At 49.4% G+C, this 26,968-nt stretch overlaps 1 protein-coding gene across 4 annotated transcripts in view; it reads right to left on the reverse strand.

Moving 5' to 3' along the window:
- RGS10 (regulator of G protein signaling 10) overlaps positions 1-22,896 on the reverse strand; it is a 40,990-nt gene extending 18,094 nt beyond the window's left edge. Inside the window, exons 1-3 of one of the 4 annotated variants that reach the window (XM_005225791.5) lie at positions 16,163-16,356; positions 9,853-9,971; positions 8,597-8,683 (exon numbers count right to left, since the gene is read on the reverse strand). In XM_005225791.5, the coding sequence (XP_005225848.3) occupies positions 8,597-8,683; positions 9,853-9,971; positions 16,163-16,304 (348 nt within the window). In that variant the 5' untranslated portion in view covers positions 16,305-16,356. Of the gene's footprint in view, positions 1-8,596; positions 8,684-9,852; positions 9,972-16,162; positions 16,396-22,790 lie in introns of those variants that run through there. The other 3 variants (NM_001046540.2, XM_059881944.1, XM_059881945.1) reach the window with 3 other exon arrangements.
- Positions 22,897-26,968: the final 4,072 nt, after the last annotated feature.

A 26,968-nucleotide genomic window follows, 5' to 3' on the forward strand; every position in this document is an offset into this window, starting at 1 on the left:
TCCTGCATGCTGCAGGATTTGGCCTAGGTAACCCCAGGCTCTGAAAACCCTTTGGGCTCATAGAAACCACCGGAAGGCTTCAACACTTGATGCTGAAAGGAGGACAAAAGCAATCCTTTCACTTCTTTTGGTTCCGGGGACTAGCAGACAAAAGATCCCATGAAAAGGAGGTCTGACCCATCTCCCATCCCCCAGAAGGAAAACCTTGGCTAGAAGTGCGGGAAGACCACCCAGGTGGGAGCCTTAAGGTAACATGGCTGTTGGGGGGACAGGCCAGGAGGCCATCGAGGAGACCCAGGGGGCCTCTGCATTGGGGCCACACACCCCTCCAAGACCCACTCATTTCAGGAAGCTCTGAGCCTCCCTCCCACCACCCCCATTCTGTCAGAAAGGAATGTTTTTGGAAAACCACTTCCTGTTTCAACGATAATTCATAAAAGCAGACTTTTAACCAGTCAGATTAGCAAACTCCATGTAGGGCCCTAGAAGAAGAAATGGCTTTAGGCCTCCCCTCCCCCTTAAATATTCACTCACACACACACACACATTTTCCAGATGGATCCAGGCTGTCTTGGGTGGTTCTGAAAAGAAGAAGTGTACTGAGTAGCTTGAGGCTTAGAGGTGGGGGTGGAGGGAGAGCAGGAAGCAGGTTTGTGGGGGACGCCTGTAGGTATACAGGCCTCGGGCCTCTCAGCCCCACCGTGTGTCTGCAACTACCCCGAGCATCTGTCGAAGAGTGCAGGGTCCCTGAGGTGCCTGGACGTGGGCCACCCTCATCTCTGGCTGATGGCTCAGGGTGACAGCTTCATGGGCAAAGCTTATCTGGCTGGGGTAGGAAGCGTGACTGAGAAGGGAAACCCTGAGACTGCTGACCACAAGTTGGTCACAGGAAGGCCTGGTGTCCACGCCGAGGACGCATAACAAAAAAGAAGAAGCGGGTCTCTCGAGTTATTTGGGGATATTTTCCAGAGCGTGGTTAACCCTATTCTAGTTCCTGTCGGGACAGGGTGAGACCATCCCCCACTGGTGGGGGCCCCCGGGATCTAGGACCCAGGGTATGATGTGGAAGGATGGCTGGCCACTCTCTTCCAGTCATTCCAGCCTCCACCAGAGCATCTGCACCGCCATGGACAGCAGCCACGCCTGACTCCCAATCCTGCCCCAGAAGGTGCTGGAAAAGGATCACCCCTGGGTGCAGGTGATGACTCCAGGTATCAACCTGAAGACCCCCATTAGAAGCCATGTGTAGCCAGGTCTGCCTCCCAGACACGGTCCCTAGCCCCTCTGCCCAGGGCCTTCCTCCCAGCCCGGCAGCGCATCAGCCAAGAGCAACGTGAGCACTCAAATGCCGCTCCCAGCAAGTGCACTTTTAGGAGAAGCAAACTCACTTGAGTATCATCAGCCCCAGAAAGAGAAATCGACCCAGAACAAAGGCAAAGGCATTCGCAGACCATAGTGCAGATGAGCACTGCTCTGGACGTTCTGGCTTCTCTCCCTCATTAGTAAGTGTGCTTTAACTTTATCCACTGGGAGAAATAAAAGCTTTTACTCCACATGCCCCTGTAGTTAATGACTTCTCACTGAAATATCTCAAAAGAAAGCGCAAGTGCACTTTCTGTCTCCACTTTCTCCCTTCCACCTGCTCCCCCATCCCTGGCTCCTGCCCTCCCACTGGCTCACTGACATCCTTCTTCGCTCTCCAGGGCCGCTCTCCAGGCCCCCACCCTGCTCACCCCCATTGCCCTCTCGGGATTCTCCAACACCTCGCTGCTTCTGTCTCCTTTGCCAGCTCCCGTCCCTCTGTCCCCCCCACCCCTGCAAATTCTGGGGTTTCCTAAGCTTGGCCCTAGTCTGACCACTTTCCTAACCACATGGTCTTCCAAGATTCCAGCCCATTCCTCTGCCCCAAGCAACTTACCATGCAGATAACTGGTGTCTAGAATTGTGGGATTAGATATCCCACAGACATCTCACACCTAAAACCAAGGAAAGGAATGGTCCCCTTCTGGCCTGGGGGGGTCTCCCTGTATCCACTGCAGGAACCTGGGGGTGGTGATCCCCTAACACCCCACTCATCTCTGCACCCTGCCTGTCACTGCGTCCTGCTCACCTGGCCTCCGTCAGCCCCTCCCCTGATGTTCCCATCACTCTGCCAGAGACGGACAATGGGACAGGACAATAAGAAAAGGCAAAGATCGAGCCACGCACTACCTGTGTTACTATCAGCTTCAGACAGAGACTGAGGCAAGGAAAAGGTCAAGTGAACGATTCGAGATAACTTCTGAGAAGGGGCTCAGGAAAGAAGGCAGCTGGAGGAACAGTGAACGACACGGCAGACAGCAGCAGGAGGAAACCTAGGCCCTGCAAGTTTGTGGGGGTGCAAAGTAGCATCCTCACATGGCAGGGACTCAAGGGCATCTGGGAACCCAGGCGGGAAGGATGAAGAGGGCAGCAGGAAGAAGCCGTGAGACCCCCAGGTTCTGACCCCCAGCGCTGAGCAGTCATCTCCTCCCTCCCCACCCACCTACCACCCCCACCCCCCAGCCTGGAGTTTTCTTCTCTTGAAGACAGAGAAAGGCAGGAGGGAAAGGAAGAGATGCAAAACTGAACACAAGGGTTAACTGAAAATCCGCATACAGACACGCAGCAAATTTCTCCCAACCCAGCTCAATGGAAATATGTTCAGTTTATAAGCCTATCAGGCTTGCCACCACCAGGACGAGAGGGCCCCGGTCTATAGAAAACAGAAGCGGAAAAAATTCCATAGAAAGATTTAAAGATAAAGTTGAAATCTCCAAGAGAAAATGTAGGAACTGAAAGGTACAAAGATGAAAAGCTCAGAGGGAAAGACGAGGAAACTAAAGACTCAGTCCAGAGGAGGAGGGCCATCATTGGGAGAGAAACCAGAGAGAACGGAAGGAAAGAAGTTTCAAAAAAAATAATGATAATAAAAATACGAGAACATTTCCCAGAACTACAAATTTCCAGATGAAAAGGCTCCAGAAAATGTCCCATACAGTGAATGCACCTCGCCCTGCTCCCAAGCCTCTGACTGTACAGCTTTAGAATACTGGTGATGAAAAGAGGGCCTTAAGTCATTCTGGAGAGAAAAAGCAAAGAAAACAAAACAGCTTACATGTAACACACGGATTCGTAACAAAAATGGAAGATAATGGGACAATGGCTTCCAAGTTCTGAATGAGTTTTAACCTGGAATTCAATTTTATGCCCTGTCGGATTACCCTTGAAGCGGGACAATAGGAAAACAATTAACATTTTCACTCAATAAGATCTTTAAAGGTCTACCTGCTGTGTGCCCTTTCTCAAGAAGTTATGACTGGTCTTGCTCCATTAAGATGAGGAAGGGACTCAGGACAAGCGAGGGCCTGGGTCCAGATGGCAGGAGAGGGGCAAAGGGAGTGGCCAATGGCAGCGAAGAAAGGCCTGGGAACATCTGGGTGGGAGCTGTGGTCTGAGGGCCCCAGGAAGGGCTCCCAGGGGAACCCGGACTACAGAGATGACGAGATGCCTGAGTCACATCATAACAAGAAGCATTTCACAGGCTACTAGAAAGTATAAAAAGAAGAAAAGCAGAAAATAGTCCAGGGACTTCCCTGGTGGCCCAGTGGTTAAAAATCCACCTGGCAATACAGGGAACACAGGTTCGATCCCTGGTCCGGGCAGATCCCACATGCCCCGGGGAAGCTGAGTCCGTGCTCCTCATCTGCTGTGCCCACGCTCAAGAGAGTAGCCCCCTCGCTGTGACCGGAGAAAGCCTACAAGTAGCAAGCAAGACCCAGTGCAGCCGTAAATAATAAAGAAATTTTAAAAAATGATCCAAGAAGGAAAAAAAATGTAATCGTAGCATCTTCTTTGGCTTAGTAGCAAACAATACACAATAGAGTTTTAATAATGAAAATGCCGTAGACAGGGCTATAAAGTAAGTAGAAACTCATAGTAATGGTGAAAAGACATGAGGAGAAGATATTGGGGAATGATGAAGTGAGCCAGGACGGGGTGGAGATGTAGGCCAGGCCCGCACCGGGCCCCAGACCACACTATGAGCCGCTGAGCTCCTATCCGCTCCTGCCTGGACCCAGCCAAGTCCTTGTCAAAGATCAGAAAGACACAGCCCAAAACCAGAGAGAGAGGGAAATCTGGAGGCTCCTGAGGGCTGACGGGAATGAAACCTTCATACTCCATTCACTTGTGAGGTGAATGAGCTTCACATAAGGAGCACTTTTGGATCTTTAAACAATATATATATATATATATTTAATAAAGAAGACGATGTGTTAGTCTTTTTAGGAAGACCCTTATGGTTACTTTAAATAAGAACACCAAACACTAAAATCCTGGATCAAGTTTTAGTGTTAAATATAATAAAATTAATAAACATGAAGATCCCCTGGAGAAGGAAATGGCAACCCACTCCAGTACTCTTGCCTAGAAAATTCCGTGGACAGAGGAACCTGGTGGGCTACAGTCCATGGGGTCGCAAAGAGTCGGAGAAGACTGAGCGACTTCACTCTTCTTTTATAGACCCCTCCCTCTGGTTAACTCTAAACCACTATAAAAAGGCAAGGTACTGTTTGTTACATTTAAATACCAGTGCAAGTTGCTCTCAGAGCTTTGATTATTAGAAATCTTGCACCACCCCACCACTTCCCCACCCCCACTCAGTTTGGTTTTTACAAATCTGTAGGAGCTGCTGTATCCATTTCAATCACTGTCACATAGTAAATAGGCCCTTTATACATGTGCTGATGAATGAATGTAAAAATGAATGAATGAATGAGGGATAGCCAAAGAACAAACACCTTCTTGGAGCTTTTTCAGATAGGTAGATGTATCTCCCATGCTAACTCACGGGGAAGAGGCCCTTTATAGAAAAATGTCAAACCATAAAGAAATTGCCAAGGGAGAGAACAGCTCTGAAAGCTGTCTGCAGAATAGGAACACGTGGCAGTTACAACCCTCAGGAACCCCGAGACGGGAGGGGGTCAGGCATCACCTCCCAACTTCCTAAAGCCCCAGCACCCCCCACCATAAACAGAGCGCTGAGACCCTCCCAAACTAAAGGGTTGCTTTCCTGCCTGCCAGGGGGCAAAGCACAGACCAGGGAAGGCAGTGAAGGCACAGCATGGGTCCACTGTTTGGAGTTTCTTAGAAGTCAAACCCCAGAAGAACAGAGAGCACGCCCCTCTCTCAAGTCTACCCCTAAAACTGTGACTGCTGCTCAAGGTGAGCAGGGAGGCCAGGATCCTGCCCATCGTGGGTCCTCAGGGGTCAGCTGACCTGAGTGGAGATCAGGGAGGACCCAGTGAGCCAGGGACCATCCTAGGCTTGGGATAGGAGACAAACAAAGCTCGCCAACCTTAGAGAGCCCTCATGATAAAGGGAAAGCCAAACTGCACAGGAGATAAATAAATACAAAGTATCAGGTAAGTTGGTAAGAGCTTATGGAGCCATCTGACTGGATCATGATAGTAAAAGAACGAAAACAACACCCAGCACAGGTCCAATTTAAACCAGGCAAAGGTGAGACCAGCCTCCATCTTAGAACGGCCTTAGTTCACGGTAGAGACAGACAGTCAACAAACTCCCTGCCGGCTCAGACGTGACGAGTCCGATTGTGAAATGCAGTTGGGCTGACTTCTCCCTGGGCCATGTCCTCCTCTGCATCTTAAAATTAGTGAAGCAGAACTTAGTTCTGGTTTTACTTCCCTGCGGCCGGACCCGCAAGACAGTCTGGAGAGAGAGCCGGGCTGCATTCCCGGCTCTGCACTGAGCCTGGGGGGCCGTGGGCGAGCCACAGCCTAACCTCTCAGACCGCAGCCCCGGTGTCTGGGAAGGAGGGGGAACGGTCAGGATGCTGAGTGTGATGACCGGGAAGGAGGTGTGGACCCCACGGGCTTCCCGGATGGGATGCACCATCTGTCCCAGAGCCATCCACATCCGCAGGCAGCTGATGGGCAAGGCAGCATTCACTGCCCTGAAGCAACATCCAGACCTCAGGACAGAAACCCTGGGTGTCAGGGCTGGGGGTGCAGAGAGGGGCTGCTGGATTCTGGAGGCTCTGGCTGTAGGAGCTGGATGGGCCCGTGCACCCCCAGCCCATGGCTTTCCAGTCTTTACCTTGGTGCCCGGGTTCTCCGGCCATGACCCCACCTCCCTCCCAGCACAACGTGCAAACAGGCACAGCAAAGCCAGCCCACCCCCAAACACGAGCCTCCTGCTGCCTGGTCTTCCTTCAGCTCTTCTCTCCAGGCCTTCCTCCCCACAGGCTGTGCCCTCTTCTGGGAACACTCCATCCACCCCCATCCCGACTCCACTGAGGTGTCAGCTGAAGAGTCACTTCCCCAGAGCCCTGCCCAACACCGACTGCCTGTGCTCCCACGGAACCTGCACTTCCCATTTCTGGGCTCGTCGCACTTGCAAAGGCTTGGTGAGCAGGCAGCTTCCGCTCTCGGGGTCTGTTCCCTAAAGAGGCTCGGCTGTCTTGTCCCCGCACGTTGCCCATGCTTTCTACAAGGCCTGGCCCTGAGCAGGTGCGCTGCGGAGGTCTGGCAAACTCAACTGAATGGAAGGGCTTGTCAGCGTCATGGGCAGGGACACCTGGGAGGCTCGGGAGGCAGGTTCAAGTCCCAGCTCAGCCGTGCAGGGACCTCCGCTGCCTGGTTTGCAATATAGAGGAGCGGCTGGCTGACTGGTCAGCCCCTCGCACCTCCAACATACAAACTGAGGCAGAAGAACGGCCATCTGTCCGCTTGACTCTGAGCGAGGGCTTTAGGGTGGGGCCACATGAATCCATTGCTCAGGTCAGCATTTATCAACAGTGGCCCCTGGGCTCTGGGCTGGGTGCTGGCGACCAAGGAAAGCTATGGGTGAGACAACACCCAAGTGTTAGTCGTTCAGTCATGTCTGACTCTTTGCCATCCCAGGACCGTAGCTCACCAGGCTCCTCCGTCCATGGGATTCTCCAGGCAACAATACTGGAATGGGTTGCCATTCCGTTCTCCAGGGGATCTTCCTGCCCCAGGGATGCAACCCAGGTTTCCTGCATTGCAGGCAGATTCTTTACCATCTGAGCCACCAGGGAAGCCCAAAGTGCTCAGGCAAAGTCATCCGGGGGGAGAAGCAACAAGGAAGCCAATGTCAAGGATCATGCCCAGGATAGCTTTCTGGGCTGACCTGGGAATTCCAGCTCCAGGAATCTCAGAATCCATCTATCCTTGCCCCTGCAGAAGGGAAGGCGTGGAACAAAGGCCACACCACTCCATCTTGGGGAAAGAGTGTCTGAGGCAGAAAAGCCTTTGAATAAACCAATGACAGATATTTTCTGCAAACACATAATGGCTTCTGGCTTCATGGATTCCAGCTTTTTGGAGCCAGAGGCTTAAAAACTGGCAGCCCACAAGCCACATCTGCCCATGGCTATGTTTTGTTTGGCAGGAAAGGTTTTACATTTTTTTTAAATTAGTTCCATCATTTATAAGATTGGGTGGTTTCACATAAGAAACCAAACATCCAGCTTCTCTGGAAAAACAGGCAGTGGTTGGACTGAAGATGGGAGAAGATGCCCTAAGAAGCAAGGTCCCTCAGGGTTCTGGGGCAAGTGAAGACCTAAGTGGGTAGAACCCAAGGCAGGGAAAGCTTAGACAGCCAGAGACCCCAAGGCATTTGCTGCCAAAGTCAGCTAAACAACCAGCCCCTGGAGGCAGGACAGGCCACCCCCTAATGCCCCAATCCCACCACTCCCTACAGCCTCACACCAAAAACCTTCTTCATGCACATTATTACCAGAAGATACCCTGGAGGAGAAAATGGCATCCCACTCCAGTATTCTTGCCTGGAAAATCCCATGGACAGAGGAGCCTGGTGGGCCATAGGTCCATAGGCTTGCAAAGAGTCAGACACAACTGAAGCCACTTAGCATGCATGCATGTAGGCATTTAGCCATGAGCCTCTTAGAAAGACACAAGCACGAGCCTTGTAAACACATCCAATCCACAAGCCTCCTTGCCCAGAATCTCCTCCACCTCCCCTGACACCCAACCTTCAGTGGCAGAAAATCCGGCTGACATTGGAATTAAAGACTACCTCCTGCAAAGAGCACATATTCACCCAGGAGAACAGTCAGAAGCTTTCTATGTGGGATGCCTGCCAACTACAAGATGTTTTGTAAAGATAGATTGAATAATTGACGGTCCATCTGATGCGCCTTGTGCTTTTATCACCACGTATCTGCTTTATGATGTCCGTACAAAATGCCAACGTGCCAAGCCCCGGAGGGAGCGTTCACATAAATTATTCATGAAAAATAAAATCATACTCGATGACAGACTCTCAGTGACTTAAATCGTTATTTTTACTTTAAATATCTGTCCATTTGAAAATAGATTCACACACTCTTTTAAAAATGGTTAATATTTGATCAACACAAGGTAAGCTATTCTGAATCTTAAGTCCTCCCCTAAATCCAATATGGTTCAGATTTCTGTTGGCAATTTCAAAATTTATTGGAAAGGCAATTGTAACTTTATAAAGAAAGAAAAAAGTTAGCAAGAACATGGTTACAGAATGAAAGAAGTACCTGCTTTTTATCTTGTGTTTTCTTAAAATCTTCACATGCTAGCCAAAATAAAACATTTTCTTCACTGAATTCCTTTTTTAAAAATTCCTATGGATGAAGAGAAGAAAAAAATATCAAACAGTATTCTACTTAAAAAACAAAGAAACAAATAACACATTTCCCGTCAAGAAGTGATAAGTCAAAATTCGACAAATGAGCACGTTCATTCACTCTGTAAAAGCTCCACCCCAAAACAGAGTTATGCTTAATATTAAAGCTAGAATTTCATATGCATTCGAACTTAATGGTTTTAACATTGTGAAGAAGTGTAAAAATGGAGCAGGAATCTACTCAACAGTTCTCAACTAACAATAAATTACCAAAAAGTAAATTAAAGTGGAAGATATATTAGCTCCTTCCAGACAGTGTTTAAACAAAGTACATTCCTCTAAAATCAGGCTCATTTTTTTTTAAACAAAAGAAAAGAAAACATATTAAGCATGTCTAAAAACGCCACAATGAAAACTATTTTAAGTTGGAGGTGTGCTTTCTTTCGGCAGATGTTGGGGGTCAGTGGCACAGCCAGCTATCCTAATGTGCATGGAAAAGTTTTCTCCCCAAGATCTAGATGGTGCTTACAAAGGCCTTGTGTCCCGGGATGGCTGCCACCCGCTCCCTGGAGTCTGCAAAGGGAATCAACAGCATGATGGCTTTTGATGGCCTGACCCAGGGCTAAAGACAGAAGTCCGTGGGACTCAGGCAGATACAGGCATTCTTGAAATTTACAAGTTCTTCTGACACCTGGGGTTTCTGGAGGCCATTTTAGGTAGTCCTGACATTTCCCCACCCGCCTGTCCTCCTTTGAGTTCAGCTTCACTTTACCAGCTGTTGTCCAGCTCTTTCACTCTATGAGCAGTGTATCCTGAGAAGCCCCAACACACAAGAGAACAAACCTTCATGTCAGGGAGACCCTGACCACCCCCTCCTAGGTGTCACGGAGCTGGAAATTCTTTGCAGATTCTGCCAGTGGGCACAGTACCTCTTCCCCATCCCCCACCCCTCCCAGTTATATAAAAACCAGACACAGTCAGTGCAAGCCCCTCAGTGCTGGTCCATGAGCACCCGGGAAAGCATTCCCATGTTGGTCATGACAGGTGAGAAGTTCTTTCTCTCAAGTTGGGATGGACAGTATCAAAAACTGGCCTGTGTTTCCCCTACAGGCTTCTAAACTTCTTTGTGTGGTGTGTCATTTCCGGTCAACAAGGAAAAAGGCACACCCTAAATCTTTTCACGCCTTCTGGGTCTTCAAGCAGATTCTCCAGGGAAGAGGCCCATTTGGCTGTGCTCTTGGGGGTCTGGTGGCTGCTGCTGGAGCTCCCATCACTGTCGTGGATGTCTGCAAAGCAAAGTTCAGAGACTGTGTATGTGATCCAAAGATACTGTCATCTTATAAGGAGCATTATTTTCATCATCATCACCACCACTGTGACTAAGACACAGTATCAGGTTATACACCAGAATCTACTCTCTGGGCTAACACAGGGAATTCATTCATTCATTCATTCTTGACAACAACCTTATGAAGTGGGTGCTACCATTCCATTTTACAGATGCAGAAAACTGAGGCTCAGAGTCAAGAAGGGACTTGTCACTTTCCAACACTCCCCATACATCCTTCCGCCACCCACATATCCACTGGCCGACCCACAGGCAGCCTTCAGATCTCCCTCAAGCCCTCCTTCCAGGGACCTTGAATCAACGGCAACTCGTCCCCATTGCTTTCTGTGCGCAGTCTTGTAATTACCCTGCTGTGTTGTGACTGTTTGCACAGTCGGCTCTCACTAGTCTGAAAGCTCCTCTGTGTCTTGATCTTGTATCTCAGGAGGGAGCTCATTGCCTGGCACATAAAAAAAGTACCAGAGTTGGGACTAAGGTGGGGAAAGGGAGACAATGGACACAGCTGCAAATTTTAAGGGGATGCCACAAAACTCAGGCATCAGATAAAAGAGATTTTCATGCAAAAATATATTGAAAAAACAAAATTAATGCAAAAAATTCCATAATGAACAAATACTAAAGACAGAGTCGTTATAACTGACTTTTCCTGTGCCTCTCAGTCTCCAGTATGGCTCGGCGTCACCCTGGCACAATGGATAAAGACTAAATGAGTTAATGACTGCACGTGCCCAGCTCATGCACTCTCTTACTGTTGCCTCCAAAAAGAGCCTCTTGATTAAAGGAAAGGGGACTGGCACCTCCAGTTAACACACTCCGGCTACTTGCCTGAGGGAGGAAGCAATAGCACACACATCTCATCTCACTTGGCCCCTCCCTGGAGTCAAGGGAAAAACCACGGAATGTCGCTTCGGATGGGTCCAGGTTCCAAAGCCATTTTGGCCAATTTGAACTACGTGCCTGGATGAGCCCCTCACTTGTGTCCAACTCTTCGCGACCCCGAGGACTGGAGCTGGCCAGGTTCCTCTGTCCATGGGATTGACTCAGCAAGAAAACTGGAGTAGGTTGCCATTTCCTCCTCCAGGGGATCTTCCCAACTCAGGGATCGAACCTGCATCTCCTGCATTGCAGGCAGATTCTTTGCCACTGAGCCACCAGGGAAGCCCTTGAACTATTAATATGTGAACATGGGCAAAGCTCTCTGCAAGATGAAGATAATCTCCACATCCCTCGGGGTTATCGTAACGCTTAAAGAAGGAAACTCATTAGGTAACTAGATGCTCACAGTGGACCCTCAAGAAATACTAGTTCTTCTCTCTGCTTCCTTAAAAGTATGATCTGTCAAGTGAATATTTTTATAACTAACACTTCTTTTTTCATTGCTTTTTTTTCAAAGTATAGTTATGTCTCTCTAAAGAAAAGTTTGAAGCTGGGAGGAAACAAACTTTAAATCAGGGCTCCCCAGCCTCCGGGACCTAATGCCTGGTGATCTGAGGTGGAGCTGATGTAATAAAAATAGAGTGCATCATAACTGTAATGCGCTTGAATCATCCGGAAACCATCCCCTCACCACTCCGGTCCATGGAAAAATTGTCTTCCACAAAACCGGTCCCTGGTGCCAAAAAGGTTGGGGATTGCTGCAAGGAATCGGCAAAACAAATCATTTTAAAATAAGGATAAATCTTAAAAGTCTTACGAATATTAATTGCTGCAGGTAGCTAGGGGGCCATATGGTTTCAAATGCTTTTAGAGGAAAGTTGCACCCAGAATACAGTGAACTTTGAAGTACCTCCGCTTCCATGATCTCTCATGCATTACTGGGGGTCAACACAGGTTCATGTCTGTGAACAGCAGAGATTTGCGTTCTCCCAGCATCTTGCCACTAGGCTAAATAAACTGGAAGCAATACACTTTGGTGACGGAGTAAGAGAATTGTTTGGGACAAAGCCACTCCTTTGAGAGGCAAACTGACTCAAACATCACAAATGGACCTGATGCTTCTCTGAAGTGAATCTCCAGTTCGTGGATATTAAATTAGTTCTCTGCTGTCTTTGCAAATGCTAAAATGGCAAGCTTCTGAACACTGTGTTTCTTCCCAATGAAGTATAAATCAAATTAAAAGATCATTATCATAAGGAATTCTGCAGCAGGGTTCATTCTGCCAAGCATTTCACAAATTTACTCTCTGTTCTCTGCCCGAAGAATACAGTTTGATGGTTTTCTCCACTTCCCCAGCAGGTTTTCTCTTAAGTAAATAAATTAGAGACACAATTTGCTGTTCCAGGAATAAACGTAGGCAGCCAGAACTTTCTCTTGCCATGGCAGAACAACTCCTTTGTCTATAAGGTTTCAACCTTGGCCTGTGGTGATTCCAAAACTCTATGACATTCTTTTCAATACTACATGAAACCACATTTGGGCTTTCACAGTTTCACAGTCTTGCAAGTAAATATGGTTGGTGGATTCCCATTTAGCCAACGGAGTGCTCTCGTTAACTAGATCTTCTGGTTAACTGAGAGATAAGGTAGCTGTATTATGAGACACCGTGAGCCAATCGCTTCCTCCCTCCCCTGTTTCATTTCATACTCTACTCACTTTGCACATTAGGTTTCTGGGTCAGCTTTCTGTGCCACTTGACAAAAAGTTTTACAGCTCAAAACCCACTCATCTGATCTAGTCTCCTAATTTAATAGACTGAGACATAAAGGTCCAGAGGGGAAGGTGACCCAGCTAAGGAACTGCTGGATGGAACCAGTATTGGGACTTAAATGTACAGGCAATTGTCCCCACCAGGACCACCTCCTTGGAACCCCAGGGTTCCTCAGAATACAGGAGTTTGCAAATGGGTGACCCTTCCTTTCAGTTCCCTCCTGGACTACCAGTTCCCTTCCATCGACATTGTGAAATACATCTATGGCCGACACTGTTACAAAAGGCATAGAATTCTTAGGGCTAGCTCAGAAAGCACACCGAGATACGGTAAGTACCCCCATAACCATGGTTACTGCCTTCTGGCTTTCATGCCCTGGATAAAGAAAAATTCCTTCTTGCTTTTTTTTTTTTTTAATTTTTTGGAACCTTGGATCCTTCTTGCTTTTTTGCTCACCTTCTGCCCTAACAGTCCTTACTATAAGAATCTTCTACTCACACTCTACCGTCATGTGTTTTCACTTCTCCAGAAATATTGGTTCAAATTTTGCAAAGACTTCCCGATTGTCTTTCAATTTTGATTAAGGCCTCTGCCTCAAAAAAAAAAAAAAAAATCCTTCTTGATTGTATCAATATACATAGATAGCTCTAGTTAGAGCTACATTTGCAAACTCCATTCACTTAATGGTGTCTCTCTTTTCCAAGTCATTATCCCCAGCTTCCAATGAGCCTGGCAGAGGTCCACTCCCTTTGGCACTGCCCTAGAGACTGCCTCATCACCTGAGGCACTTCCGTTCCTCGGGAGCCTCTGTACAAGGAGACTTCCACTATTTTCCAATGCATACAAGTAAGGACTTCCTAAGACAACTTGGTTCACTGTAAATGTTACAATCATCCAGTGATGTCCAGGAGAAAGAAATAACCTTTCTTCATAGCAATCAGATATACTTCTGAGCTTAAGAATAAAGCAAAACCCAGCGGTAAAGAATCCACCTGGAATGCAGGAGATGTGGCCGGAGCAGAGGGTTCAATCCCCCTTGGGAAGATCCCCTAGAGGAGGACATGGCAACCCACTCCAGTATTCTTGCCTGGAGAATCCCAGGGACAGAGGAGCCTGGTGGACTGCGGTCCATAGGGCTGCCCAGAGCCAGACACGACTGAGCAACTATAACAAGGGTGCCCAGCTTCCCAGTTCCTTCCCAGTCCCTAGCACTTGGAAACACAAGGGTCCAACACTCTTCTTTCCTTTTTCATTGACAAAAGTGTCCATTTTAGATGGATGACACAAGAAGGTAGGTTTGGAAAGGACAGGGAGAGGGACTTCCCTGGTGGTCCAGTGCTCCCACTGGAGGAGGCATGCGTTCGATCACTGGTCTGAGAACTAAGATGCCACAGGGCACAGTCAAAAAAAAAAAAAAAGCACAGGAGGAAAAAAGTTAAACCTATCTATCTAGCAGCTTTATGACCACTCAAGTTAGTAAAGAACTGCTGGTGATAACATTTGTTTGTTTCAATTTTGTTCAGCTCTGCACACTTGCTGTCATTTAGATCAGCTGCAAAGCATTTTTGCAATGAAAAAAATAGGTTTTTTACCTCCTGGGCTCTTCAAAGTATTTTAGCTTTTCAGATTTTTGCAGGCACAATACTTACTTTTCAAGAAATTCATCTTCAGATGAGTTTATCATGGGTTAGTAGTAACCATCGGAGAAGGCAATGGCACCCCACTCCAGTACTCTTGCCTGGAAAATCCCATGGACGGAGGAGCCTGGTAGGCTGCAGTCCATGGGGTTGCTAGGAGTTGGACAAGACTGAGCGACTTCACTTTCACTTTTCACTTTCATGCATTGGAGAAGGAAATGGCAACCCACTCCAGTGTTCTTGCCTGGAGAATCCCAGGGATAGGGGAGCCTGGTGGGCTGCTGTCTCTGGGGTCGCACAGAGTAGGACATGACTGAAGCGACTTAGCAGCAGCCGTAGTAACCATTACACTTAAAAATTATTCACAGCATGCTGGGCGCTAGCTATTCTGAGCTTTTTCCATAGGTTAAACCATCTTGTTCTCACAATGACCCTCTGATTATTCCCACATCACAGATGAGGAAACTGAGGCACACTAACTGCAAGGGTCACCCAGCTTTGAAAATGGGGACTCATGGTCCAAGCCCAGGGAGCCTTGGCTCCAAAGCACAACACACCATTTGCCACTGGCTCAACTGCCATCTTTATTTTTGATATCTGCTGATCTTCACCCTCACAGAGGCCAGAACATGCCAGCCTTGAAAAGAATGGTAACAATTATGTGGGAGAAGACAGTGAAACTAAGAGTCTAACTCCTCGCAGACAAAATCCCACACACGACTGGGCCAGAATCATCCAGCACGTAAATACAATGGGCATATGCTTCATTTCCGTTGGCGCTGTTCAGTGCAGTCTCTGACTTCAGTAAAAGCTAATATTGCAAAGCCAGTGCAGCACCCAGGTGCAGAGGCCTGAGGCTGGTTGCCTGTAGCATATTCTGGGATGCATTATTTATAGATGCTATGATGTCATATCTACCAGAGACCTTCTCCAGACATTAATTCCTTGGAAATCCACATTCAAAAGGCATCTCTAACATTCACCACAACCGAGTGCTTACAGTATAAATTCTTGCTATTAGTCTACAGGAAAGTCTGAGTAATGATCCTGAGACAATTTCCCCAAGCCAAAGATTTTAGTAAAATCTCAATATCCAGCTTCCTCAACAGCAGAGTCAACTTACATCCTTAAAGGGTTTGTCAAAGGCACCCCCTCCCCACCAAATGCACAGCTTATTTTTAAAAAATAAACATTCAAGACTAGGAAAAGGCAAAAACATTAGCTCTAAATTCTAAAGTGGTTGGTAATACACACACAAACACACACACTAGACTCCTTTAAAATACGCAGGGAAAGTACACACCCCACAGAATTTATTCAAATCCTTGTATCACCTACATCACGCCAGACATTACATTTTTTTTTAAAGTCATCCCAGCTTAGAAGCGGAGAATCTGTTTTTAAAATTGGTGATCCATGGAAGGCTCCAGAGAAACTGGGTCATGGAAATCCTCTATCTAAATATTCCTTAAGTGTTTGTCGGCTCCAGTATCTAGCTTCTGAGAATAACGACCCTCAGGCATGCAATTCCCTTGGTGGGGAGGATTGCATGAACTGCCATTAGCAGAAAATAAAAATAAAAACGTTTTGAAATAATCGTACTAATAGAAAGCATCAAAGACCAGAGCAGGCCCACAGACTGGAGAGGTCAGCTCAGAAAAGGCCTCATTGGCATTTTCCCACGAGTTCTGAAGCCTCAAAAAGTCAAGTGCTCGACGACCCCCAAAAAGGCCCCCTGTGTACCTGTGACTGCACCACACACACCCCGACCCTACTTTGCCTGCCAGCACCCAGCGATGGCTAAGTGGAGGGCATATCAGCTCCAGGGATGGGAACCCTCCTTACGTGCCATGCCCTGGGGTCCGCCTGGGGACGTCCACGCAGCCCCACACTCCGCCGTCTTCTCAGAGACACGTTGTACAAGACGAGCAGGGGCTACGGGGCTCCTGAGCACCCTTGGGGCCGGAGGAAAAACAAGCCTCAACATCCTCTTTTGAGTGGACTAAACAACAGATGGCCACTGGTTTCCAGTTTCTACCAGAGGGAAGGAAATAAGAACGCCAGACTGTTATTCGTAGCCTCTTAGAGTCCTCACTTTCTAGGCAAAAGCCCAGAAAAAATAAAAACTCCCCAAGAGCCCAGTTCTGGAGGTGAAAGTAAAGACCCTGACAGTGTTTTTTCTCACTTTCCAGAAGCCCCTGTGCTTCCTCTGGAACGAGTTATTGTTCAGTCGCTAAGTCATGTCCGACTCTCTGCGACCCCCTGGACTTCAGCACGCCAGACTTCCCTGTCCTTTACTGTCTCCCGGAGTTGGCTCAAACTCACGTCCATTGAGTCGGTGATGCCATCCAACCATCTCATTCTCTGTCGCCCCCTTCTCCTCCTGCTCTCAATCTTTCCCAGCATCAGGGGACTAGACATTTATGCAGAAATGTGCCCTCGCTCTCCCCTGGCCCCAGGTGGTGGTTTAGCCCCTAAATTGCGTCCAACTCTTGTGACCACATACTGTAGCCCTCCAGGCTGCTCTGTCCCTGGGATTCTCCAGGCAAGAATACTGGAGTGGGCTGCCATTTCCTTCTCCAGAGGATCTTCCTGACTCACGGATCAAACTCTGGTCTCCTGCATTACAGGCAGATTCTTTACCGACTGAGCCACAGGGCAGGCCCACCCTCAACCCCGGCCCCTACATTTGGGCAAATAAGCAACTTTTTCCCTCCAGTGTCAGTAGGGTAGACTGTGTATTTCTTGAGAGTAACAGTTGTGTCTCCCTCAGGGTACACAGTGCTTGGCCTTCATGTATAGATTTACAGTGATAACAGTTTTCTGATAGATTGTTGGGGTGGAGGGTAAGGCAGAAAGGAGGATGATGGTTGTACAAAGATCCGGCACGTACTGAACACCGATTACCTCCCGTCTCAACCCGACCACAACCCTTGGAGCCTGGGTCCATCACTGGCCCATTACAGATGAGGAAACCAAGACAAGCAGAGGAGCAAGCCAGGAGCTAGATGAGCTAGGACTCAACCCTAGGCTGTCTGGCTGCAAAGGCTTCAAAGGGAAGGGCTGAGTAAGATGCAAGAAATAAAAGGCAGGCCCTTTTTCTCAGGGAACTTAAAATTGACAGAGAAGATAAGGCCAGGCATTCCCTGATGGCCACTGCCTGCCTTGCCACACACTGCATGAAATTTTCTTCACTGGTCCATGAAGGAATGAGAATGAGCAGGAGGAAATATTTACCAAAGTGAGCTGTGTTGACCAAGTAAGGGCAGTCTGGGGTTGTCTTTTTTAAGTAAATAAATGCATTTATTTACACGGTACAAAAGACAAGAGCTACAGTGGGACAGGTCTTCCTATCTTCCCTGTCCCTCAACAACCCAGAGCCTCTCACTAGAAGCAACAGCCTCTAGAAGATTCTTGTTATCAGGACAGTTCTTTACATGAGATTGTATCTTTCCTACTATTGGGGGTGTTGAAACATCCTTCATTTGTGGGATGATAAAGACATGTGGGATGATAAAACCAGTCCATCCTAAAGGAGATCAGTCCTGGGTGTTCATTGGAAGGACTGATGCTGGAAGCTGAAACTCCAATATTTTGGCCACCTGATACGAAGAGCTGACTCATTTGAAAAGACCCTGATGTTGGGAAAGATTGAAGGCAGGAGGAGAAAGGGATGACAGAGGATGAGATGGTAGGATGGCATTATCGACTCAATGGACATTAGTTCGGGTGGACTCCGGGAGTCTCCCCCATCACTTCGGGTGATGGACAGGGAGGCCTGGCGTGCTGCGGTTCATGGGGTCACAGAGAGTCAGACATGACTGAGTGACTGAACTGAACTGCAAGACGGTTGATGGTGGTGTTGTTGGCTTTTAATGTCCTGATTGGAGAGGGAGAGACAGAAAGAAGGAAGGAAGGATGTGAAGCAAGGCAACAGGGAGGCAGGGAAGGAAAAAGAAAAGCCAGCGCATCACACTCACTCTCAGTATTAATACAGGTGAGCTAAGAGGACAAAATGGATACTGCGTGAGGTCACGCCAGCAGCTCTGGGCTCGGGTCAGAGCTCTGAGTCCTTCTCAAATAGGCGGCTCCAGACTGTCCCTGTCCCTTGACGGTCTCTGCGCTGTTCAAGCAGAAACAAGATGGACAGGCTGTGTTTCTGGTGCTGAGAGAGAGGGAGGCAGGAGGTCTGGAAGAGTGGGTCTCCTGGAGTTCTGGGAGGACACAGGTCAGAGGCGGGGGGATGTCCAGCCACCCAGGAGCAGAGCTGGGGATGGGGGCACCGGGAGAGAAGGCAGGCCAGATGAGGGGTTCCCTGAGAGCACCCCAGACCAGGGGCAGCAGAACCGAACCACAGGCACTGGGCCCTCGAGAGCAGGGTACTTGCTCGGGAGGGAAACTGGTCCCCGGAAGCCTGCAAGGCACTGTTTTGCCCCAGTGAACGCCTCCTGACAGCTCTTATCGAGGAGCCGCTGCTGTCGCCCACGTGGGCCCCTCTGACCCCCACTGCCACCCCCGGGGTTGCTGCCCTGGAGAGCTATCTGGGGGAAGCAGATGAAATGGGTGGGAGTAAATTTAGTACAGTTTAAACAGCAAGTTCCCAGAGCCCAGCAGCAGGAGCCCAAGGGGGATTACTCAACCCCAGGGAGGGAAGTGACTCAGTTCACCCAGGAAACCCGAGGACATGGCCCAGCCCAGCACCTGCCTAGTTTCCACAATTTCTAACAGCGAGGGGAAAAAAAAACACATCGGTTCCAATACAAAGTCTGTGAAGACAAGTAAAGCACCCCGAGCGCCTGGCACCCACCAGCGTGCAAGCTGCTCGTGCCCATGTTCAGAGTTGGCACTGAGGACTCAGCCGGTGTGGAACACGCATGTATAAATGATGCCCCTCTCCCAGCCCGTCCTCTCTGTCTCCTTCCTTCTCTCTGAGCCCACAGGCCAGCCCAGTGATGTTCTGCAGGGAAGATTTCCCCCAGCAGCCAACCCAGTCCTGCTGTTGGAGTGTTATAACAAAGACATTAAATTGTTATGTCAACTGTCATCTTTAAATAAAAACTTAAGCCCAGCAATAAATCTGCAGCTGGTCCCAGAGGTTTAATGGGATAATGTATAACAGGCTCGGGGCTGGGTGGGGAATTCCCCCGGTGGTTCAGTCCTGTTCTGGTCACACAGGGCGGTGGAAGGCTATGGCTTTGGCTTTTTTTTTTTCAAGTGAAGAGCATCCCAGGTACCATCAACGTCACAAGTCATCGTGGGGGGGCAGCGTGGGTGCAGGGAATCATCCAGGGTTCCTCACACTTCAGTAGCCTAAGAACCAACTGAGCGCTTGTCAAAAATGCAGCCAACACTCCATCCCACCTTGGGTGCTCAAGACAGAATCAGACAGGGGAGGGGTCTGGGTCATGGCCTGGAAAGCTGCATTTTATCAGACCACCCCCACCCCCTTGTGGTTCATGAACACACTTTGATAAACCTCAGAAAGGAGAACATTCACACTTTGAATCACACTTCGAAACTTGGAATTAAGGGTTGGGAGTGCCAAACCTCAGTTTAAAGACATGGTCTCCAATTAGATTTTGTGGAAAAACAGAAAAGGTTTGGAGTAAAAGGAGCTGGGAGGCAGGACTGCAGCCAGGTCTGAGTCAGGGTCCAGCAGGGATGGATCGAGTTTTTGTGAGGCTAGATGCTTATACAATTTGGACAGCCACTTTAGGAAAATAATTCAGAATCACCAAAAAAGAAAAAAAAAAAAAAAGTTCAGTCCACAGTCCCCTGGATCACTTGGCTGGCTTCCCAGTGCCTTTGCCTCAGGGCCCACATTCCCCCTTTCTCACTGCTGGGTGGTGATGACCAAACTTGCAGAGGCTCATTTGTCCTTTCCTACCCAGAGACAGACGTTAAACCTAAAAATCATAAAGAAACCAGGCTCCTGGAAGCCAGACATTTAACACCAATCCACGATTTGTACCTATTGATCTTTCTATCAGTGACCTAACCACATTTCATCAGCCTTAAAATGTGTTACTCTGAAAGAGGTACACTTCACTGGTATCCCTAAAACTGCCCCCAGTCTTTCTGGGGTACAATCTGCACATATGCAACAGCACCCTAAAACCATGTGTGATCCATAATTCGCTTGTTCTATTTGGAAGACTTCACCCCAAAACGGACCTGTGCAGGGATGTTCAAAGCAGCTCTATTTATAATAGGAAAAAGGTGGAAAAGATAACAGCTAACCATTATCCTCAGTTATGCCAGGCACTGTACTGGAGACTTCATATATATATACATATATATGCTTTTGTATATTTAGTTCCACAACTCTATGAAACCCACTGTACAGATGGGAAAATGGACACTAAGTATGGACAGCAGCTCTCCTAGAATTAAAAAAAAAAAAAAAAAACACGTGATTTTTAACATCTGCTGATTTCCATGGTGGAAATAGCCACTAAAATAGCCAATTTCAAGCTACCTATGGTTTAGCAACCAGGTCCCAAATTTCCCATTTAGCAATGGCTCTGAGGTCAAGTAACTTGCTCAAGGCAGCTGAAGGCTAGAGTCAGGGTAGGAACCAGGGGTGTAAGTAACTTTAGACTCCAGGCTCTGAGCACCACTCCTTTGGCCTGTGAACATCCAACAACAGGGAATGGCTAAATCGAATAGTTCAGACAGTAAAGAATCTGCTTGCAATGCAGGAGACCTGGGTTTGATCCCTGGGTCGGGGAGATCCCTTGGAGAAAAAAATGACTACCCAGTCCAGCATTCTTGCCTGGAGAATTCTATGGACAGAGAAGCCTGGTGGGCTACAGTCCATGGGGTCGCACAGAGTCAGACACAACTGAGTGACTATCACTTTCAAAGCAAACACCCAACAGGGAAAGCCTTTGACTCACAGGCAACACAGAAAAGTTTACATGACCCCTAATACTAACACTAATATAAGCAATTTACAATAACTCTATGGAGTCCTACTTTGAGTTGTTCTCAATATTAGAGGGAATAATTTGCAAAATATGATGGATGGGAAAGCAGTTTCAATTCAGCGTTTAAGGAGGGGTATTTTATCGCCATCCCGCAGATCCTTGTCTGCACAGAGATAGTGCACCTAGTTGGAGAAGGAAATGGCAACCCACTCCAATATTCTTGCCTGGAGAATCCCGTGGACGGAGGAGCCTGGTGGGCTGCTGTCCATGGGGTCACACAGAGTTGGACACGATTGAAGCAACTTAGCATGCATGCATGCATTGGAGAAGGAAATGGCAACCCACTCCAGTATTCTTGCCTGGGGAATCCAGGGTGGGGGTGCCTGGTGGGCTGCCATCTCTGGGGTCTCACAGAGTGGGAAACGACTGAAGCGACTTAGCAGCAGCAGCAGTGTACCTCCTAGTGGAGGTGGGACTTGGACTGAGTCGATCTACTTTCAACTCATCCTCTTAACCACAGTGTCCCTCATAAAATAAGACACGAGGTGAAAAAAAGATAGGGGCCAACATGTACAGACCCTCTTGGTACCAGCAGAAGCGACTCTTGGAGTGGGAGGTGGCAGAAAAGCCTCTGAACCCCAGAGTCAGGCTGAGCTGGGTTTGAAAGATTCTCCATCACCTAAGTGTGACTTGGAGCAAGTTACCTATCAGCTGCCTGGTGGCGAGGGCTGAGGACAATGCCTATCTCAATGGGTTGTCCTAAGGGTGAAGAGAGAATTCACTAGGTCCCACCTGGAGCGCTAAAAGGGGCTGAGCTGCAAGAAACAAAAAGGGTGAGATGGTTGGAATCAAGGACATGGTTTCATCTTCACCACAAGCTCTTCGTCCTATCGAAACGCTCCCAACTGTGGTTGGTCCAGAGTGACAGGCTGGTCCAGAGCGACAGCCAAGCTGAATCCTTTGTAACGTCTGTTGTTTCCTGGCGCGAACTGCAGATGCGCCCTTCACCCGGTATTCACCATCCTTCTCCGCCCTACATTTCGGCTCCTCGGCGCAGAACCGAAGACGCCCTGCAACCCAGGCCTGGCCGCCCAGTTGGATGCCCCGGGTCCGGGCGTGCCTTCCGCGGGCTCCGCGCTGCGCACCAACGACCGCAGCGGAGGCGAAGACCTCCAGAACTCCGTTCTGCTTTCGGAATCTAGAGCCCATGCTACCTGCAAAGTTTGGAGGTGTTTTGGATCTCCTTTTTCTCCCAGACCATCACTAAGAAGAAAACGGCTGTTGTTCCTCCTTTCAGACAAACTTCCTCCCCAACGCGCGTCTCGGGACTCAGCGCTCCCGCCGAGACTGGGACCGCGGGGACGCTGGACAGAGCAGGGAGAAGTGGCGCGTCCTGCCCGGGGCATCGCTGAGCCGCACCCGACCCCGGGCAGGAGGGAAGGATGCCCGGGGAGGTGGGGGCAGGCAGCACCAGCCCGGGCGGCTCATCGCGGCCCCTGGGGGCGCCCCAATCCCCAGCCCGCGGAGCCCTGGAAACCGCTTACCTGACGGCGGCCGCTTCCTGCTCAGTCGACTCACGGCGCGGTTAAACATCGCCGCGAGCACCCCGGGGAGGAAGGAGGAGCAGCCGGGCTGCGCGGCTGCTGAGCCGGAGGAAGACAAGGAGGAGGAGGCCAGAGGAGGAGGAGGAGCTGGCTCAGCACCGCCCCGGAGCGCGCGGCCCCCACCCTGCCGCCCTCCTCCGGGCCAAGCGCCGCGTGGCGCGATCAGTGCGCCCTACCGGCCCGCCCCCGTGGGAGCCCCGTGGTCCCGCCCCGGGGTGCCTGGGCGGGCAGGGCGCACCCGGGTGACTCCCAAACGCCGGGAGTCCAAGAGCCCGGCCAAGAGCCCAAGAAGGCGCGCACTCGCTCGGAAGTGGCCCGCGCCGCCCGAGACTTAGGAGCCTTGCCCGGGCGGCTCGCGCGTCCCGGGGACCCCTCGCCTCCTGGCGGGGTTCTCCAGAGATGCCGTCCGAGCCCCGCCCAGCCCAGCCGTGCCCGGCTCCCAGCTCCAGCGCCCATCCTGGCCTCCCGCCTTTTCCCTGCAGCCCCGAGAAACGGGCGCGGATCCTCCAGCGCACTGCGCTTCGAGATTCCGCGCGCTTTTGCTGGGCGGCAGGTGAGGGTCACCTCCTGGTTCCGAGACCGGAAAGCTGAGATATCGTGGTTCTGCAAAGCCCAGGTGCAGCCCACGGCCTTCGCCCTCTTGCCTCGGGTTCCAGGATCCCTGCGCTCCCCGGCCTGCCCGACACCGTGGGCATTGGGTCCTCCCACGGCCGCGAAAGCCAGCGGGGGCGTCGCCTGGCCCCGGGCCGCGATGTCCGCGGGCGGAGCAAGCCAAGCCCGCGCCGGTGGGCGCCCTCTCCCGGGCCGCGCTGCGCGGGCACCGAAATTTAGGCGCCTCCTGCCCTTGGTCTTGTGGCTCCAAGGGCCGGCCTCGGGCGAATTCCGTAGGGTAGGATCCCCTCGGGTTTCAGCGTAGAGCGATGCCTCTGCCCCGCACGCCGGCTGGCGGGAGACCCTAACTTTGGGCGCCACTCACGTGGTGCACCTGTCGGCAGGGCCTTGGCGATCAACCCTGGAAATCGGGCCACACTGAGCTCTGCTTCTGATTCCTCCTTTCCCGCCGCCTGTCACCTGCTCCGCGTGGCCAGCTCCACTCAAATCTATTATCTCATTTCTTATGCAAAACAGCCCAAGACGGGGTGTCATTAGCCCCACTTTCTTGAGGATCTGGTTTACGAGGAATTGTCTTTCTGGCAGTCCTATTTTCCTCCTGTGTATCTGGCTTTGTCTCTAAATTGGTCTTTATTTTTAGCAGTACTAATTGCTATTTTTCTCAACTGCTCCCCAGTCGTCTGTCCCCCCCTCCAACCATCCTTTCTCAAGATTTTCACTAGCTGGCACTTTGCTTTATATCTTCTGTTCTGAGCTTCCCATTCCGCTTATTTTTCCTCCCTCCCTCCACCCACCGCTTTGGTCCCAATTCCACCCCATCTCTGGCCTTCTATGGCTGCTTCTCATTTCTGTCCCTCCCATCCCTTCCCCTCTCAAAGTATTTTGCTCAGAGTATTTCTAAGCACCCTGCCTCTCTACTGCTGGAGAGAAGCTTTTCTAGCTCGTGAAGGTTACAGGGGTTTTCAACTGCAATTCTAGGAGACCACCATGACCAGGAACAGAGTGAGAACCATCTGAGAAGCTCGTTTTTTTTTTTGAAGCCTCTCCTGCTGTCAGCCTGCTCTGGGCCTCCTCTTTCCTCTTGGTTGTAACAGGATTGAATTGTGGTGCTTAAATATTCTGCTTAAATAGACAGCAGGTTCAGCCATTGTGAGAGCAGGACTTTTATAGTCTGCAGAGTCCAGCATCTAAATGATGCTGCATTATCATAGCAAGAACCAGGGAATTGTGCAGAACCTCCCCAAAACTTCCTCAGGAGAGATTACAAGTCATCCTAACACAGGAAATAGAGAGACTGGCAATGGGTGAAAGTTAGGCACAGCTCAATGTTATGCCAGTTTCCAAGTCCACCCTCGCTGTGTCCTGGAAAAAAAAAAACAAAAAAAAAACCTGGTGTGGCCTAGGACATCCATATTAAGCTGTTCTGAACTATAGACTGTGGCCAGGCCTTTTTGAAGTGAAGGGAAAATAGAACAGCTTCAACTCACTTTTACTGTCCCCATCAGATAGTGAGTACAGAAATAAAGACCCACGGGTCAACGGTCACAGTTTAAAATTTGTTTCGGGGCATGAAAAGACTGTCCTCATGAAATTGCTATAAATACTTGTCTCAAGTGTCTGAAGATCCAACAGCCAGTTTTCAATGTGTGCTGTGCAGAAGACCAAGTATAGAAGTATATAGCCTCATGGCTCCTAAGGCTTGCCAAAAGAAAATGCACACACACCCCTCCCACAGCATTCAAGTGCTGCCTGTGGCTTGCAGTACCTAAAGGTACTCTCCATCGGAATAGCGTCCCTCACTCTCTGTAGCTCATCTCAAGCCTTTACAAACACTGGTAACCAGTCTAGGTGGAGAAGGCACTGGCGACCCGCTCCAGTACTCTGGCCTGGAAAACCCCACGGATGGAGTCTGGTAGGTTGCAGTCCATGGGGTTGCACAGTTGGACATGACTGAGGCGACTTAGCAGCAGCAGTAGCAGCAACCAGTCTAGGAAAGAAGAGGACAATCAGCTTGGCCCCTTCCTAGCCCTGTTGGACTCACCTTTTGTTGAACCACTTTCACTCTGACGAGGCAAGGAGCAGGGGACTAGGATGTCTCCTGGTAAAGCAGAATTTCAGAATTATCATTGACTTTAGAATTTGATATTTTTTTATTCGCAAAACCTTAAAAAAAAACTGGTAAGCTGTGAATACCTTTTAGTCTTTTATAATAAAATTGATTCCAGGTGGTGCAGTGGTAAAGACTCTGCCTGCCAACACAGGAGACACAGGAAACGTGGGTTCATCCCTGGGTTTGGAAGATCCCCTGGAGGAAGAAATGACAACCCACTCCAGTATTCTTGCCTGGAAAATTCCACAAGCAGAGGAGCCTGGCTGGGCTATAGTCTATGGGGTCACAGAGAGTCGGACATGACTGAGGGACTGAGCACACACAATAAAATGGGAAATAGCTTAGAGTCATAAAGATTATTCTCAGCCATTTGAAACAGGTGAGGTGTAGTAAAATAAGTAAATACTGAAGTGCCAAGCTTGGAATCAAGAGCCCTGGGTATCGATCTCGACCATACATCAGACCAACTGTGTGTCTTTTGGGGTTTTTTTTGGCTGCACCTCGAAGTTTGCAGGATCTTAGTTCCCGTAGCAGGAATCAAACCTGTGTCCTTGGCAGTAGGTGCACAGAATCCTAATGACTGGACTGCCAGGGAATTCCCCAACTGTGTGTCTTTCAACACAGACTCCTAGGATTGGACAAGGAAAGGATGCCGCCTACATTCTAAGGGTGTGGTGTTCACAATAAACAGGAGTAAACAAGAAAGCATCTGGCACAGTGCCCAGAGCATGTAGGCACACAAAAATATACTGGAAACTGAATCACTCCCCCTACAATGCTGTTTTAATAAGTAATAAACTTTGCCTTATATTCAGTGAAAGGTGACTTTTAAAAAGAAGTCATAGGAAGTTGGCAAGGTTTGTAACAGCATGATGCAATCGACACACACAGTGAAGGCGGGAAAGTAAATTATTACAACCTCTCTGGAAGGTAAGAGAGGCAGATGTGTTGAGGTGGTTTTTGGCAATATGCCCAAGAGCCTTGAGAATGCTTCCACCCATTGGACCAGTGAATAATTCTACAACTGGCTGTTTATGCCAAAGAAAGAATAAGACATGCAAAGATTTATTTATTTGTTTATTCATTTTTAAGCCTTTTTGGCTCTGCTGGGTCTTCGTTGCTGTGTGCTGGCTTTCTCTATTTGCGGCCAGTGGGGGCTACCCTCCAGTTGCAGTGCGTGGGCTTCCCATTGCCACGGCTTCTCTTGTGGAGCATGGGATTCTGGAGCACGGGACTCTGGAGCACAGGCTCAGCAGTTGTGGCACGTGGGCTTAGTTGCCCCAAGATGGGTGGGATCTTCCTGGACCATGGACTTGAACTGGTGTCCACTGTGTTGCAAGGTGGAGTCTTAATCACTGGACCACCAGGGAAGCCTAAAATACGAAGATTTATGTGC

Source organism: Bos taurus, chromosome 26 (genome assembly GCF_002263795.3).
Source record: "Bos taurus isolate L1 Dominette 01449 registration number 42190680 breed Hereford chromosome 26, ARS-UCD2.0, whole genome shotgun sequence".
Classification (NCBI taxonomy): Eukaryota; Metazoa; Chordata; class Mammalia; order Artiodactyla; family Bovidae; genus Bos; species Bos taurus.